Here is a 13843-nt window from a genome sequence, read left to right as displayed (position 1 = left end):
AGAGGAAATAAATTTTAGTATTAAATTTTGGTAGTATATTTTTTATATTAAAAGCGTGTTTCAGTATTTGAGAAGAGGCCTGTATGAGTCGTACGACAAAAGTAGTAACTCATAAATGTCTATGTATTATATTATGTTATTATTCATAGGTCTGATCTGTAATTGGTGCTACTATGATTACTCTCCTTTCAAGAACACAACATTACACTACTATTGGAAATTTCATTTGTGTCACACTATATTAAAAATATATATATATATATTATAACTTCTGGAAAATAAATTATTTCTATGCATATAAGGTGAACAAAAAATTGAAATAAAATAAAGATTCAATTTTCAAAATTCATTTGAATTTGTTATGTTTGACAGATATGAAATTGAAGCTTGTGAATTAAAATTGGTGGAATTAATAAATAAATAAATAAACAACTAAGAAAATTGAAACAAAATTTTTCTCTAATTTCAATTTCAAGACTCAAATTTCATGCCGCCAAACACAACCTTAATGAGATAGACCACACATATCCAAATTATCAAATAAAGTGTAATACAATGTATATATTTGTAGACGTGGATAATTTTTTCGCCCTAAATTCTTCTAAGGATACGTGCCCTCAACCCAGTCACCCAAATCGTTAGAAATTCTTTGATATTAAATGTGATGGTTATATATCATTGGGTTTAATGTCCTTTAATAACTATAAGATTGATATACTTTTGTCCCGAAGGATATAACGGAGTTGACAGAGATAATAACTATAAGATTGATATACTTTTGTTCTGAAGGATATAACGGAATTGACAGAGATCCGGAAGGTAAGTCCTTGAGATTTCACTTTCGAATCGCCCTCTGAACTTAAATGTTGCGTGTTATGAAACCTAGATTAGCATAATTTTAAAAGATATTAATTATTAAGTGACTTTTTATACAAATAGATGTAACACTTTTTAACATGTTGACCCATAACCTGTACAAAAGAGTGGTTCTTTTATTTTGTGTTTCCATACGTCGTTAAAAGGACAAGTTACCTATGCTTTAACTACAAGTTAAAAGTTAAAAGAATGATTAATTTCACCCACACCTCGTTACCTTTTATCTTATTTTACTTACACTTCTTTTGAGTTTTAATATTTCACTTACGCCCACTCTTATTAATAGCTGTCCACTCGATTGACGGAAATGTGTACTTTTACGATATTGCCCACGAATTATATAGCGATATTTGAAAAAATTTGTAAATTAAATGAAAAAACTAAAATACCCTCATTTTTCTCTCGAATTCTCTATTCATTCACCCTCTCAATTTGAGCCTCGTAGGGAACCGGTCGGTTATAGACGTAGGCCTCTTCTCGGTACCGGAATCGAACCGAGAAGCTCATCAACGACGGTAGAAGCGAAGCCCCTGCACTTCTTCTCCAAGATCGGTCCCTTGAATCACGTTGCCGTTTCCGTCACTTAAACCTCGTTGTTGCCGTCGTGAACTGCGCATCCGCTGCCGTTAAGTAAACCTCGCCGCTGCCGAGCGATTGTGTGAGGTAAATATGTTAACGGTCGATTAATTCAGAACATGTTCGGATGCTTATTCATGGCATCCGACCGCGAAATCGCGTTGAAAAATAACATAGATGCACCATCGGAAAAGTGGAAAACGCATGGACTCAAGACTTGTCTCTGAAACTTCCAGCTCTCGCCGTCGTCATTGAAGATACCGTCGCCGGAGAAGATGGGTTTTTCAACTTTTTCTCACTCTCTCTCTTTCATGTTTTTTTCCTCGACCAGATAAAAACAAGAAGTTTCCTTATAGGTTTGCTCAAGAAAATGTGCAGGCGCCCGAATGCTCGGCGAATGAAGCAGACCGTGGTGCACCATCGGCAGCCGGCAATCTTTCAGTGATATCAGGGACTCTGATGATGAAATCCCTTCCAAAATTACAGTGAAGGTGGTCCACTATGAGACAATATGACAATATATATATATAGTTCTATATGATTATTATTGTAAATGATATATAAAAATATATAATATACACATATAGGATTGTGGAGTCCGTCCCAATTTGATTTTGCTTCCGTGGATAACCTGAAAATATATATATAGTGTATAGTTCTCTTATATTGTTTATATGTAAGCATTTGATACATATCATATATATACTTTTTTTAAGTTAAAAACTCGTACTGTAATAATTTAACAAAAAAATAAAATTTTATTTTCGATTGCATGAAGCTTGCAGTTTGACTGGAGTGATTTAATTTCTACAAACGAGATAAGTAATTCAGGTGTCATGAACCAATGCTATAGCTTCACACTAAGTATAGTTGTATTTAAATTCAGATTAAGTATGAATTATACTGTTATTAGCTGCTCAAGGGTTAAATATACATTCCAAAGGAATAGTTTTGGAATTACTCTCCAACAAGATCGCTTCTTATTGAATAAAGTGAACGTTTAGATGTTAGTGTCCGTTTTATTATTTCGCAAGTTATTTTAAAAGGGGATAAATATTTGTTGTCCATCCGTTCGTTTCAAAATCCAGAATTGTAGTGTTGAAAGAACACAAAGGAATGATTCATGTGACCTTCAAGAATAATCTATCTATCCAAGAAAAACTTGATTGGGCCCGGTAAACTGTGCACCTTACTCACACCAATTGTGCGACGCCCTAGTATGATCCACTTTTTTATAAGTGATGAATCAAGTTTTATCTGATATTTCATGTTTATATGCTAGTGATAAAGGAAGTCATTAAACATCGACTATTAATATAAAAGCTCATTCTGGATGCTTCACACCTAAGGGTGCACAAAGAATCGGTAGAATTGGAGAATCTATCGTTACGAAACCGTAGTGAACCGGTGCTTCAGTTTTGGTTCCTCACTGGTCCGATTCTAAATTTTTTGGAATTGTCAAGTTTCGATTCGGTCGGAACCAGAACCGAACTGATAATATTATATATATATATATATATATATAATTACTAATATATATGTTAATAGGATTTTCAGCTGAGTCTATCCTTATTCAGCTATGATCCAGCAACAGGACCATTATGATTTGGTTAAAAATGGAAAAAGGATATGTATACCATAAAAGCCGAGAAGATAAAGTAATACAAGTGAAATATGGTAATCTTCAGCAAGTGCTTTGCTTAAAGGAGCAGATGCAACAGGTTTTTTAGGTTGCTCGCAATCAAGGGGTGGTGCAAAGTCCACTTCGCAGTCTGTCTCAATGATACTTATCGCATTGGAAGGCTCTGTTTCAATGATGTCTATAAAATGTTTTTTACTATTGTATCCCACCATAATAGTATCTCCTGTGGTTAAGCAAGAAAAGTTTCTCAGTATTGTCTCCAAGCTGCATGAGGAAAGACCAAAAAATTAAATCAGGAGATCTATCAAAATAGTCGTACTGGGGATCTACATTTCATTCTTATACCAAATATTTCATAAATTTAAACAAGACAATACCATAAATTGATGAAACCCCCTAAAAGCTTCATTATATAAACAAACCTTGATACGGCAGAAGTATTAAATGTGATCCTCGCTACTACCAGTGGACACGTCGCATTAAAGAGGAGGGGAGGGGTTCGAGCCTGGGCATGGGCAAAAGGGGGTATGTGTTTGCTTTATTATTCAAAAAAAAAAAAAACTTATAGCATAGTTATTAATGCACCAGTACCGGTTTGTCTGGGAGCATTGTGAAATGATACACAGCACAACATCATATTATGAATTACCATCAAGATTTCCTCCCAAGCTGAAGCAACACAGACTAATGGCTGACTAAATATCATATAACCCAATTGGAAAATAAACGTGAGAATCATGAACTGACATAGCTTTTGGGTTGGAAATATCCAAGTAGTTCTTCGTGTGGGGTCGATTTTTAACATGTGTCCCCTTTGGAAGAGTCACATTTTTCACTCGCACAATGTCTCCTCCTTGTAAGAGTAGGTTCTCCAGCATCTACAAGAAAGCAATTCTAAGTAAATCATAAAAATTAAAAGGCGTCAAAGATGTTTTCCACAGCTAAACTGACCTAATCAAAATCACACAATTTCAAGCATGCACAAATAACATTATTGAATGCCTACCCAGTAAGGCATATATATTATGCCTTCTTCTGCAATGGACACCAAAACCCGACAATGAGAACTTCTTTCAACAGCAGCATTGCGAAGCTCAAACAATATTGGATAATCAATATGAAGAGATGCTGTATAATTAAGTTTTTAGCATTTTAGATCAACATTCCAAAACATAAAAATAAAAAATAAAAATAAAGTAGAACACATCCCATGACAATCATATTTAAATAAGTCAACTAACCTAGGTGGTAAGGGCTGAGGAAGACATTATAACTGAAACATCACAAAATAAAACAAAATCAATATATTCATTCAAAAATGAAGGTATGTTATATATATCAAGTGTCTGAGGTCACTGTGACTAACTTTTATCAATGTTTTCTACCTGTGATTGCAGGAAAAAAAATAAAAGATGGAATCAGAATTATGGAGAAATGTAAAACAAATTTCAAAATTTCTAGGCTATGCACAGGAAAATGAACAGAGGAAAGGGTGAAAGACATTTTTTTTTTTTTCTCAAGAAAGAGCAGGAGATGCCATGAAACCATAATTAGCATTCTGTCTGAATTTGTTACAAAATTGTAACATATGCATTCTGCAAAGTTCTACATTATCTAGGCCTTGTAAAGCTCACAAACATTTGATCAGCACTAACTTTGACTCAGTTGAGGACCAAAAAAAAATAATAAAAAAAGAAGACAAATTTTGATCATACCAAGTGCTGAAAAAATCTTTCCTATTTCCATAGCTGCCATCTCTTTCTCACGCTACAAAAAAAGTGACTGATCCAAATAGCATAGGATTGGAATTCTTTGCTAAAAATGTCCACCTGTAGAGCAAGTTAATGGATTTAAAAAAAAATTTCCAGTGTCCATCCTGGTGATCTATATCAACTACATGATCTCCTGTGTAAGGTGAGCTCATTGAAGTTTTAGTTTGCTTGTAAACTGTCATATTAGTTGTGAATTGACTTGCGGCCTCAATAGGTATCTATGGTGATTAAGAAAAATAGACAATAGATAATGCCAAAATGAGTTTTTATTGTTTTGGTGAAAGAAGCTGAGATTCATGTTTGAGTAATTCTTTGTTTAGCACATATTATCCTTTCTCTTATGTATATTACTTTGGGCTTTTAAAAATGAAACTATACCTTTTAATTGTCATAAATAAATAATGGAGACCAGGAAAGAGGACTGTAAAAATCAAGTAGTTAATAGTAGAGAACTGTGAAAAATAAAATGTATTAGTTATTAGTACCATAAGTCTATCTATACCTCTGATCACTAAAGTGAAATTCTAGAACTATCATTTGCATTCTCATGATTTAATATACAAGAGAAAATATTGAAAGTTGTTACAACGTTACATTCTTATGATTTGATATACAAGAGAAAATATTAAAAGTTGTTACAATGTTACACTTTTTGTAGGAGCATTTAGCTATATGCCAGTTAAGTGTAGGCATACCCAATCAGTTGGTCACATTTCCATACTTAATTTTACTCATATTGCATAATTAAAAAGAAAAAGTTGTTGATTTTAGTGTAATGGTATAGTGTATATTGATAAGAACTTGGAGTTAATTCTTGACTGATTTAATTATAAATCCTTCACATCAGAGGGTTAATGCAACATAATTTTATTATAGATCCTTCACTTCAGAGGGTTAATGCAATAGAATTCCACCTCAACTTGATAAGAAGATCATTCAACCTTGTAAACACATGAAAGAGCCAATGAAAAAATTATATTCCAAGTAAAATACATAAGCTCAGAAATTTAATAAATGTATGGAAGTCCACGTACTGTATTCCTAGTCAATGTGCAGTCAATGCACTGTAGGTACATATATATTATATGACAGGTCCAAAATTAAAGATCTAGGTTTCAAAGATGGATGGTGGTTGAAATTCAAAACCATGGGCTGTGCCTTGTGTGTGTATATGGATGAGTATAGTATGGACAAAAACAAGTACTAGGAGTCAAGGACTTGGAAGTTAGAAGGACAATTAATTGTTATAGATCTAAATATCAGACTATAGAAGCCTTAATTAATATTTTTTTGACCATAAAATTCTGTTCAGATCTTAACTTTGATCTCAAAGTATGGCAACCATTTGAACAAGACGTGCTGCATTACAGTTTGACAGGGCAGATTGCTCATGTGCAAAATTTTCCCGACTTATAAATGATGTAGGACAAATGCAGTACACAATTACTTGCTTTAGTACCAAACTGATGCAGGAAAGTTCTAGAAATCTCAGAATGACCATGCAACTCAATATTTCAATATTTGTTACATGCACTTTTCAAAACTGTTTGAAGTACACATGTTGGACACACAACACTAAGACATGGATGATACATGATTTAACATGCATCTAACAAGCATATCAGACAAAATTTCCATTGTTAATCAGATTTTCCTAACTAAAAAAACCAGAAAATAAACTCAGAAATTTTTTAGTTCTAAAGTAATATAAGAAATTATACACAGTTCTCTATCATTTCTGGGATCATTTAAGTTAAGATGAGGTTATGTTTATAATGATGCAACTTTTCATGAGCTTCTAAAATTCATCCAATGCAGTTTTCTCACAAAGATTAACCCGTGAATTGAATGCATTGCACTACAACCAGCCAGGCAGCCACACATACAAGTTCATAACACACAATTTGCAAGGGAAAATAATCTTCAACTTTCTAAGCATAGAATGCATTGTCATGGACTACCTTGTGGATTAAAAACGACAGTGAAGATAAAAGAAAAGAGACATCTTATCAAGCAGCTTAAGTTATTTTACATTTCATTCTCACTTTCCTAACAAACCAAACACGTAAGTCTTAATTTTCAATCAAGTAACAATGAAGAAGGAGGAGGGGCAATTGACCTTTGCTGTAGACTGCAACCATAAACCATAGAGATTCTGATCCTTCTGCTCCTAATGAACTGGTGATAATGGATCCTGTAAGAAAAAATATTTTAAAAATGTAATACCAAAAAATATATAAAAAATCAGATCGTATGTTAATGACTACTAAAAAAAAAAGGGGTAGTGAATGCCTAATTGACCTCTAGAACTTTCACATATTTCTTAGGCCATACAACCGTGCTTGTGTTAGCATCACGAAGATAAATATTTCCAATTAGGTCTGCTCGGTACAAAGGACATATTGTTTACTAGTCACTGATTCAGGTGATAAGTCATATTGGTAGCAACTAGCAAGACCATATTATCTTTGATGTGGAGATTTCTGGGTCCTTTAGTGGCCTTAGCTTCTTCAGTCAAGTAGAAGGAACCCACAAGCAACTAGCCTTTTGGGTGTGAAGTTCACCCAGTAATATTAGAACCGATCCAGTACTACCATGTCAGGTCCAATAGTACATGAACATCAAGAAGCCCACTACAGGAATGAGACTTTTACAACATAGCACAAAAATCTCTGTAATCTGGCTTGAAGCACATATATAGAGTCCTAAGAAAAGCTTTTGGTCGACCAATTAATACATTCCGATATTTTAAAAAACATGTATGAGAGAGGATTCACTAGAAACCTCTTGCCCTTGGGCAAAAGAATTGCTATGTCACATTCAAATTCTTGATTTCTTCAGAACAGTTTTGTCGGTTCCCATTTTGAGATAAAATAAGCTACATAGAATTCTTGAAATTATTGGGACATGTAATTCATACCTAACTAAAGCAGTCAAAATTTTCAAAAGTAATCTTATTCTTGAGGATATGGAATTCCTAACACCATTCTAAAGCAGTTTAAATAACTAAAACCAAAATTGTATGCAAATATCTAATCCATGCAAGATGCACAAAAAGGTCACCAGATAAATATCTGCATCTTTTTTCTTAAGAGTATTATTTATCCACATACTCTAAACAAAAAGAATACTGAAGCCTAATATATATTGGGAAAACAGTGTAAATGATGAAACAAATTATAATTTAATGCATTAAATTCACTTTTGCTACTGTGAATTTCACTGGATTTCAAATTATGTTACAACACAATGCAATAAATTTTTATTCTTATTCAATGTGATATTACTATGACAGCTTAGCGCTTGAAAATCTTGAAGGTAAAAAAACAATATCTTCAGAGGGATTGTTTATGCCTGGTATTTTTTTCCCAGGTACCATTTGACATTCCAAGTTTGGAGTGTGAGTGACACTGAAGGCCAGATTTTATTTTAGGGGTTTGATGAGAGCAACTTTTGAAGGTTGTTATTGAAGGGTTATGAACTTGGCAATAAATAGAAAAGGATGAAATGATTTCAATATTACAGAGAAAAACGAAAGGTGTCTATAAAGCCTTGTAACGATAGCTTACATATCCTACCTATTATGCTTCCTTTTAAGAGACCTTTCGTTAAAGAAAAAGAGTCATAAACAGGTTCACTCTAGGATCTATAAGAAAGAGGAGTTACAACTTACAAGTAACAGGCAAGAGAACTCTGTTCATGGCCAGTATCACTCACTCCTACTGCTACTTCTATTGCTATGATAGAAGTCAAGTCTGGCACTTATTATGGCCTTCTGTCTACATAGCGAAGAAGGGCAAAGGCTCTTGGTCATATGTGGGACTGTGGCACGCCTTTTGCCCAGACAAGACGCTCAAAAATGTATGTTGGGTTGAGTACGAATGCTGTGACTAGGAAGACAGATAATGGAATTGAAAGAAGTCCTAATAAAAAGAATTGAACTCCAACCAACCGAGTGACGAATTTGGATGGAGTCTTGCAGAACTTATCTTTACCGTGTAGGGGCGCTAGTGTAAGGGGTATGTTACACTACAATCACAGATACGATATTATGAAAAATGAAGTAGAGAAAGTTCAAAAGCAATAATAGCACAACTTAGGTCAAATAAAGTGTGCATTTTAATCATCCAAAAGTACAGGTAATGATGGTAGCAAATTTAACCAAGAAAAGAGAAGGCAAAGTTAAAAAATCCTGCACCTAGATAGTATTCACTGTTAATATTAAACATTTATTCCTCTTTGAATTCACTGTTGCTTTTACCGACTTAAGCATCCGAGATTATTTGGCAGTACCATATTGGTGTTAAGACCTCTCTTCCATTTTACAGGAAATCCCATCCACTCTTCTGCACGTGAATCACGCCTAATTGCTGAATCAGATTTGAACCCCAAGAATAACTACTAAAAAATTAAGCAAGAAAAATTAAACAACATAAACATAATGAAACATGTACATCAGACTAAATTTTTGGACTAGTTTTGGGCCACATGCCAAAATTTGAACCCAACTCTATTGACCAAGGAATGCCCAAGCCTAATAACCCATTTACAAAACTTCATCCTAGGTTCCTCAAAAGAATAATGCCAAAAGTAACAAAGATGATTTCTTTCTCATCACCCCATATATATCACCAATTTATTGTGATTGAACTCAATCACTAGCATCATCAGATCACTCAATTTTACTGATTCTGATGCGCTTCATGGAGGTGTTCATAAACCTATCAGCAACAGCCTACTGTATACACATCCCACTCTCTTGCTGTTCAAGACCAGCCATGTAGTTCCTTATATTTTAATCAATTCAACCCCTTTATCATGTTTATTATATATGTCCAATATCAAATAAATCAAATATAAATGTACTTACAAAATCCCAAATCATGAACTCAATTCCATATTGATCATATAATGTGACTCTGCTAATGCAACAGATGACAGAACGGTAAGAACCCAACCCAGAAACACCAGTGCAAGCCCAATAGTTGAAAACTATCTAGGAAGTGTTCATTCAGATATAAATTGAAAACCCTAACCCCAATTTTGTAACGACCCACTCCACCATATGATATAATATTGTTCGCTTTGGACCTGAGCCCACACGGTTTTACTCTTGGACTTTACCCCAAAAGGTCTCAAATGGTATTAGAGCCTAACCAACCAGAAGTGTGACCAACGATGACGTTGGGCCCCAAATAGGGTGTGATTGTGGCAACCTTGTGCTTGGGTGTGTGTGAGCGTGAACAAGTGGCACCAGTAGGCTACCACGCTGGGCGACTTACAGGTGCACAATTCCACATCGTCTGGGTGTGGAGGGAGCAAGTATTATATGTAGATTCAACACTCTTTACGACATAACACGTTTTAAAGCTGTGATGGACGTGACCCCACCAGAACTCCAGAATTAAGCGTGCTTAACCTGAAATAGTACCAGAATGGATGACCTCCTGAAAAGTCATCCGAGGTAGCCAAATGCAGACAATATTGGATGAGGGTTGTTACAATTTCATAATACACGTAAAAGACTACCTCTAATTTCATAAATACATCAAGAAAATTGAAAACCCTAACCTGTTCTTTAACTCATCTGGCCAGTTCTAACCTCAAAATCGCATCAGATGTATCATGTATTCCTCAAATGAAACAAATCACGAATCAACTCACATTTATACACAAAAACACATAGATATATATATATACACACACAACCATATGTGCATAAAAAAGTATAGATATAGAGAAAAACTTGCAAAAAAAGTTTAGAATGCAAGCCCTATTAATAGATGGAGATTGGGGCTTATCGATGATGAAAATCATAGAGAAAGGGTTTAGATACAACGATGAAAATCACAATGAAAGGCAACTGTAACAAGGTACCTTCGTCCATGCTCGATCGCTGGTAGAATTCAACTTCAATGTTCGAACTCGCTCGCTGCTAGCTGGTTGCTGGTCTTCGTCGCTCCCCTACTGCAGAGAAATGTGTGTATGTGTCGCTGCGCTTGAGTATTTTTTTTTTTTTTTTAAACTTTTCTTTTTTCAATGTATATTTTTAAAGTGGACTTTAATTGTGGCCAACTCATTTGGCGCAGGAGTTAAAATTTGGTGAAAGCTTTATTGCTTATTCACGGATAAAAAAATATCCCTTAATTGCGTAATCTTCAGACTTTATCAACGAGGAACATTTGCCCTTAAAGTTGGAGAAATGCCCTGCTAATATATGTAAATTAACAATTACGAGGACTCTCTTATAAATCTCGTAAAAAATAACTACCACTAGACAAAACATAAAAACCTGCAAGTAAAACCTGACCGAGCAACACCAAAGGTCCCCGGGTTCTGTTTTCCATAACTACTTGTTGAAGTTGATGGTTCTCTGTTTGACATTTTTGTTGTATCTTGTTTTTGTTCCATTTTAGGTGCTTCTGTATCAATCGTCTTGCCATTAATTTATTTATTATTTATTTATTTATTATTATTTTTTAATCCTGACAAGAAAACAAGCCAAACGCCATACGATATCTACAGGCAAAGACACAGAACTAACAACACATAACACCAACAAACACAAATCCAACAAAAACGAACTGACATCCCTTATAGTCTAGATCACAGTCTTGACAAAACAGGACAAGGTGTCAAAAACATTAACCCTGGCCAAGGGATTAAAGCTAAGTGGGCACACAACATTTGGAAACCGTGCAAACATCCACAACAACATTAACTAGCAAGATAGACAATCCTTAACTGCCAACTCAAGAATATCTTCTGGGAAATAAACAAGAGCCAGATCATGAGGAAGGAAATCTCTGGACAACTTTGCAATTGCGTGAGCAACGGCATTGCCATTTCGATTAAAATGGCTAAGACGAGAGAATGAAAATCTCTGAAGCGCGACTTGAATATCGAAGGCAATATAATGAAGTTCTGTCAGCCTAGGAGCATCACCCATCACTGCTTGAACCACAACCTTAGAATCACATTCAAACGAAACCTGAGAAACTGAACAGGAACCTGCCCAAAGAATAGCTTTGTGCAGACAAATAGCCTCAGCTAAGGTTACACTAGCCGCAGGAAAAGGAGAAAACACCACGGCCTGCACAATAGTGCCCAAATAATCATGAAAAACAGCTACACCACCCCCAATCCAAGAAGAGGCCAAAAATGATGCATCCACATTACATTTAAGCACACCCTCTCCTGGAGGCAGCCAGCGTGTAGAAAAAAAAGAAGAATACGAAAAAAAGCGAGAATCAGATAACCCAGGAAACAAGCAATCACTAGAAGATGATGAAGCAGTCTTAAATTCCCAAAACTGTAAACAAGCCATCAAAGCAACCTGGCGAGCATCCCATTTCACCTCCTCAAAAACAAACTTATTTCTGGCCTTCCAAATTCCCCAACAAAAATAGGCCACCAGACCCAACCCATCCAGTACCCCATCCAGATCCTTCCACTTTCTAACTAAATGCAGCCACCGAGTAGAGAAGGAGGAAGGAGGAACAGACGCAAAATCCAACCTAAGCAGAGAAATCTTCCACACGTGGATGGAATGAGGGCATAGAAATAACAAATGCTTAATGGATTCCTCATCTATGCCACACCTAGGATACCACCTTCGCCTCTAAACCATGAGCAATAAGAAGTCAATGAACTAGAAGAGCCCTCTGACAACACTTTCACAAAAAATGTTGAATTTTAGGTTGAATTGGGCATTTCCAAATGCTATTCCAAAACAACTTATTAGAAAAAACAACCAGAGAGTCCTCCTGAGCTCGACCACTAACCTGACTTTGAAGACGATAAGCCAAACGATAGGCCAAACGCACTGTAAATGCCCTTGTGGGCTTGAGATCCCATGCCAACTTGTCATGTCTGGAAAACATGCTGAAAGAACACCTAAGAATAGCAGCCATAGTAACCGACGGAAATAAAGAAGAAAGCAACTTCACATTCTAGCGAGTGTTGATAGGATCAAATAAATCCGCTACCAAATTTGGCCCTGTTAAACGAGGAAGCTTAGACAGCTTTTCGGGGATACCGGGAACCCGATGATCAGTCCATATATTAATAGATTGGCTATTCCCCACAACCCACTTGGATCCCTCGATAATGAGATGTTGTGTAGACCAAATACTCCGCCAAGCCCAAGATGGATTGGACCCCAACGGCGCATCCAAAAAGGAACATTGGCGAAAATATTTAGCCTTAAACAACGCAAAAGCTAAACCCTGTTGATTTTCCAGAAAATTCCAACCATGCTTAACCAACAAGGCATCATTAAAAGCCTCCAGATTGCGAAAACCTAAACCCCTTTCTTCTTTAGTAGCATATAATAAATCCTATTTAACCCAGTGAATATTATGAAAGTCTCATTTTTTACCCCACCAGAATCGCCGGACATGTGTTAAAATGGCATTACACAATTTACGAGGCAACTTAAAACCAGACATCACATATATAGGTAATGCACTCAAAACTGATTTAATTAAGGTTTCCTTACTAGCCGGGGACAAATAAAGGGATTTCCAAGTTATTAGTCGATTCTCCACGCGCTCTGAAATGAATTGAAAAACATCACACTTAGATCTTCCTATAATTGCCGGCATTCCCAAATATTTTGCACTATGCCCTTCCTCTCGAATTTCCAACAATTGACATAAAGTATGTCGTACCTAACTACTGGTATTTTTGGAGAAAAAAATAACGGATTTAAAGAAATTAATCTGTTGTCCCGAAGCCCGCTCGTACCGCTTAAGAAGATTTTTGAGAAAGGCTACTTCAGAATGGGAAGCCTGGCAAAAAACAATCGAATCATCCGCAAAAAATAAATGTGATATAGCTGGCGCATGGGGACAAATACAAATACCAGATAGAACTCTATGCTAAAGAGCAACCTGCATAGAAATAGAGAGAGCTTCTGCACACAAAATAAATAAATATGGAGACAATGGATCCCCTTGTCTAAGCCCGTGTGTAG

The 13843-nt window shown here is 35.6% G+C and overlaps 2 protein-coding genes across 11 annotated transcripts; both read right to left on the bottom strand.

Moving 5' to 3' along the window:
- Positions 1-2975: 2975 nt before the first annotated feature.
- Positions 2976-11096, bottom strand: LOC132293936 (uncharacterized). Of its 10 annotated transcripts, none has more exons than XM_059791605.1 (7): positions 10744-11082; positions 10438-10463; positions 6986-7060; positions 4336-4367; positions 4101-4222; positions 3842-3972; positions 2976-3358 (listed from the first exon to the last, which is right to left on the bottom strand). In XM_059791605.1, the coding sequence occupies exons 3-7, from the start codon at positions 7012-7014 to the stop codon at positions 3052-3054; spliced, it is 621 nt and encodes a 206-aa protein (XP_059647588.1). In that variant the 5' UTR covers positions 7015-7060; positions 10438-10463; positions 10744-11082; the 3' UTR covers positions 2976-3051. The 10 variants fall into 10 exon arrangements, 9 of the variants coding, with proteins under 9 accessions (XP_059647588.1, XP_059647587.1, XP_059647589.1 ...); XM_059791604.1 differs by having other exon boundaries at positions 2977-3358; positions 10438-10499; XM_059791606.1 differs by lacking the exon at positions 4336-4367 and adding an exon at positions 4810-4923 and having other exon boundaries at positions 2977-3358; positions 10438-10499; positions 10744-11081.
- A 491-nt stretch (positions 11097-11587) lies between these two features.
- LOC132295720 (uncharacterized) lies at positions 11588-12779 on the bottom strand. The gene is made up of 2 exons (XM_059794012.1): positions 12651-12779; positions 11588-12487 (listed from the first exon to the last, which is right to left on the bottom strand). The coding sequence occupies exons 1-2, from the start codon at positions 12777-12779 to the stop codon at positions 11588-11590; spliced, it is 1029 nt and encodes a 342-aa protein (XP_059649995.1).
- Between the last annotated feature and the right edge of the window lie 1064 nt (positions 12780-13843).

Source organism: Cornus florida, unplaced genomic scaffold, assembly GCF_030987335.1.
Source record: "Cornus florida cultivar Cherokee Brave unplaced genomic scaffold, ASM3098733v1 CherokeeBrave_3.0.0_Hap2_Chr02, whole genome shotgun sequence".
Taxonomy (NCBI): domain Eukaryota; kingdom Viridiplantae; phylum Streptophyta; class Magnoliopsida; order Cornales; family Cornaceae; genus Cornus; species Cornus florida.
The sequence above is the reverse complement of the archived record's forward strand: the minus strand, read 5'-3'. Positions and strand labels throughout refer to the sequence as shown.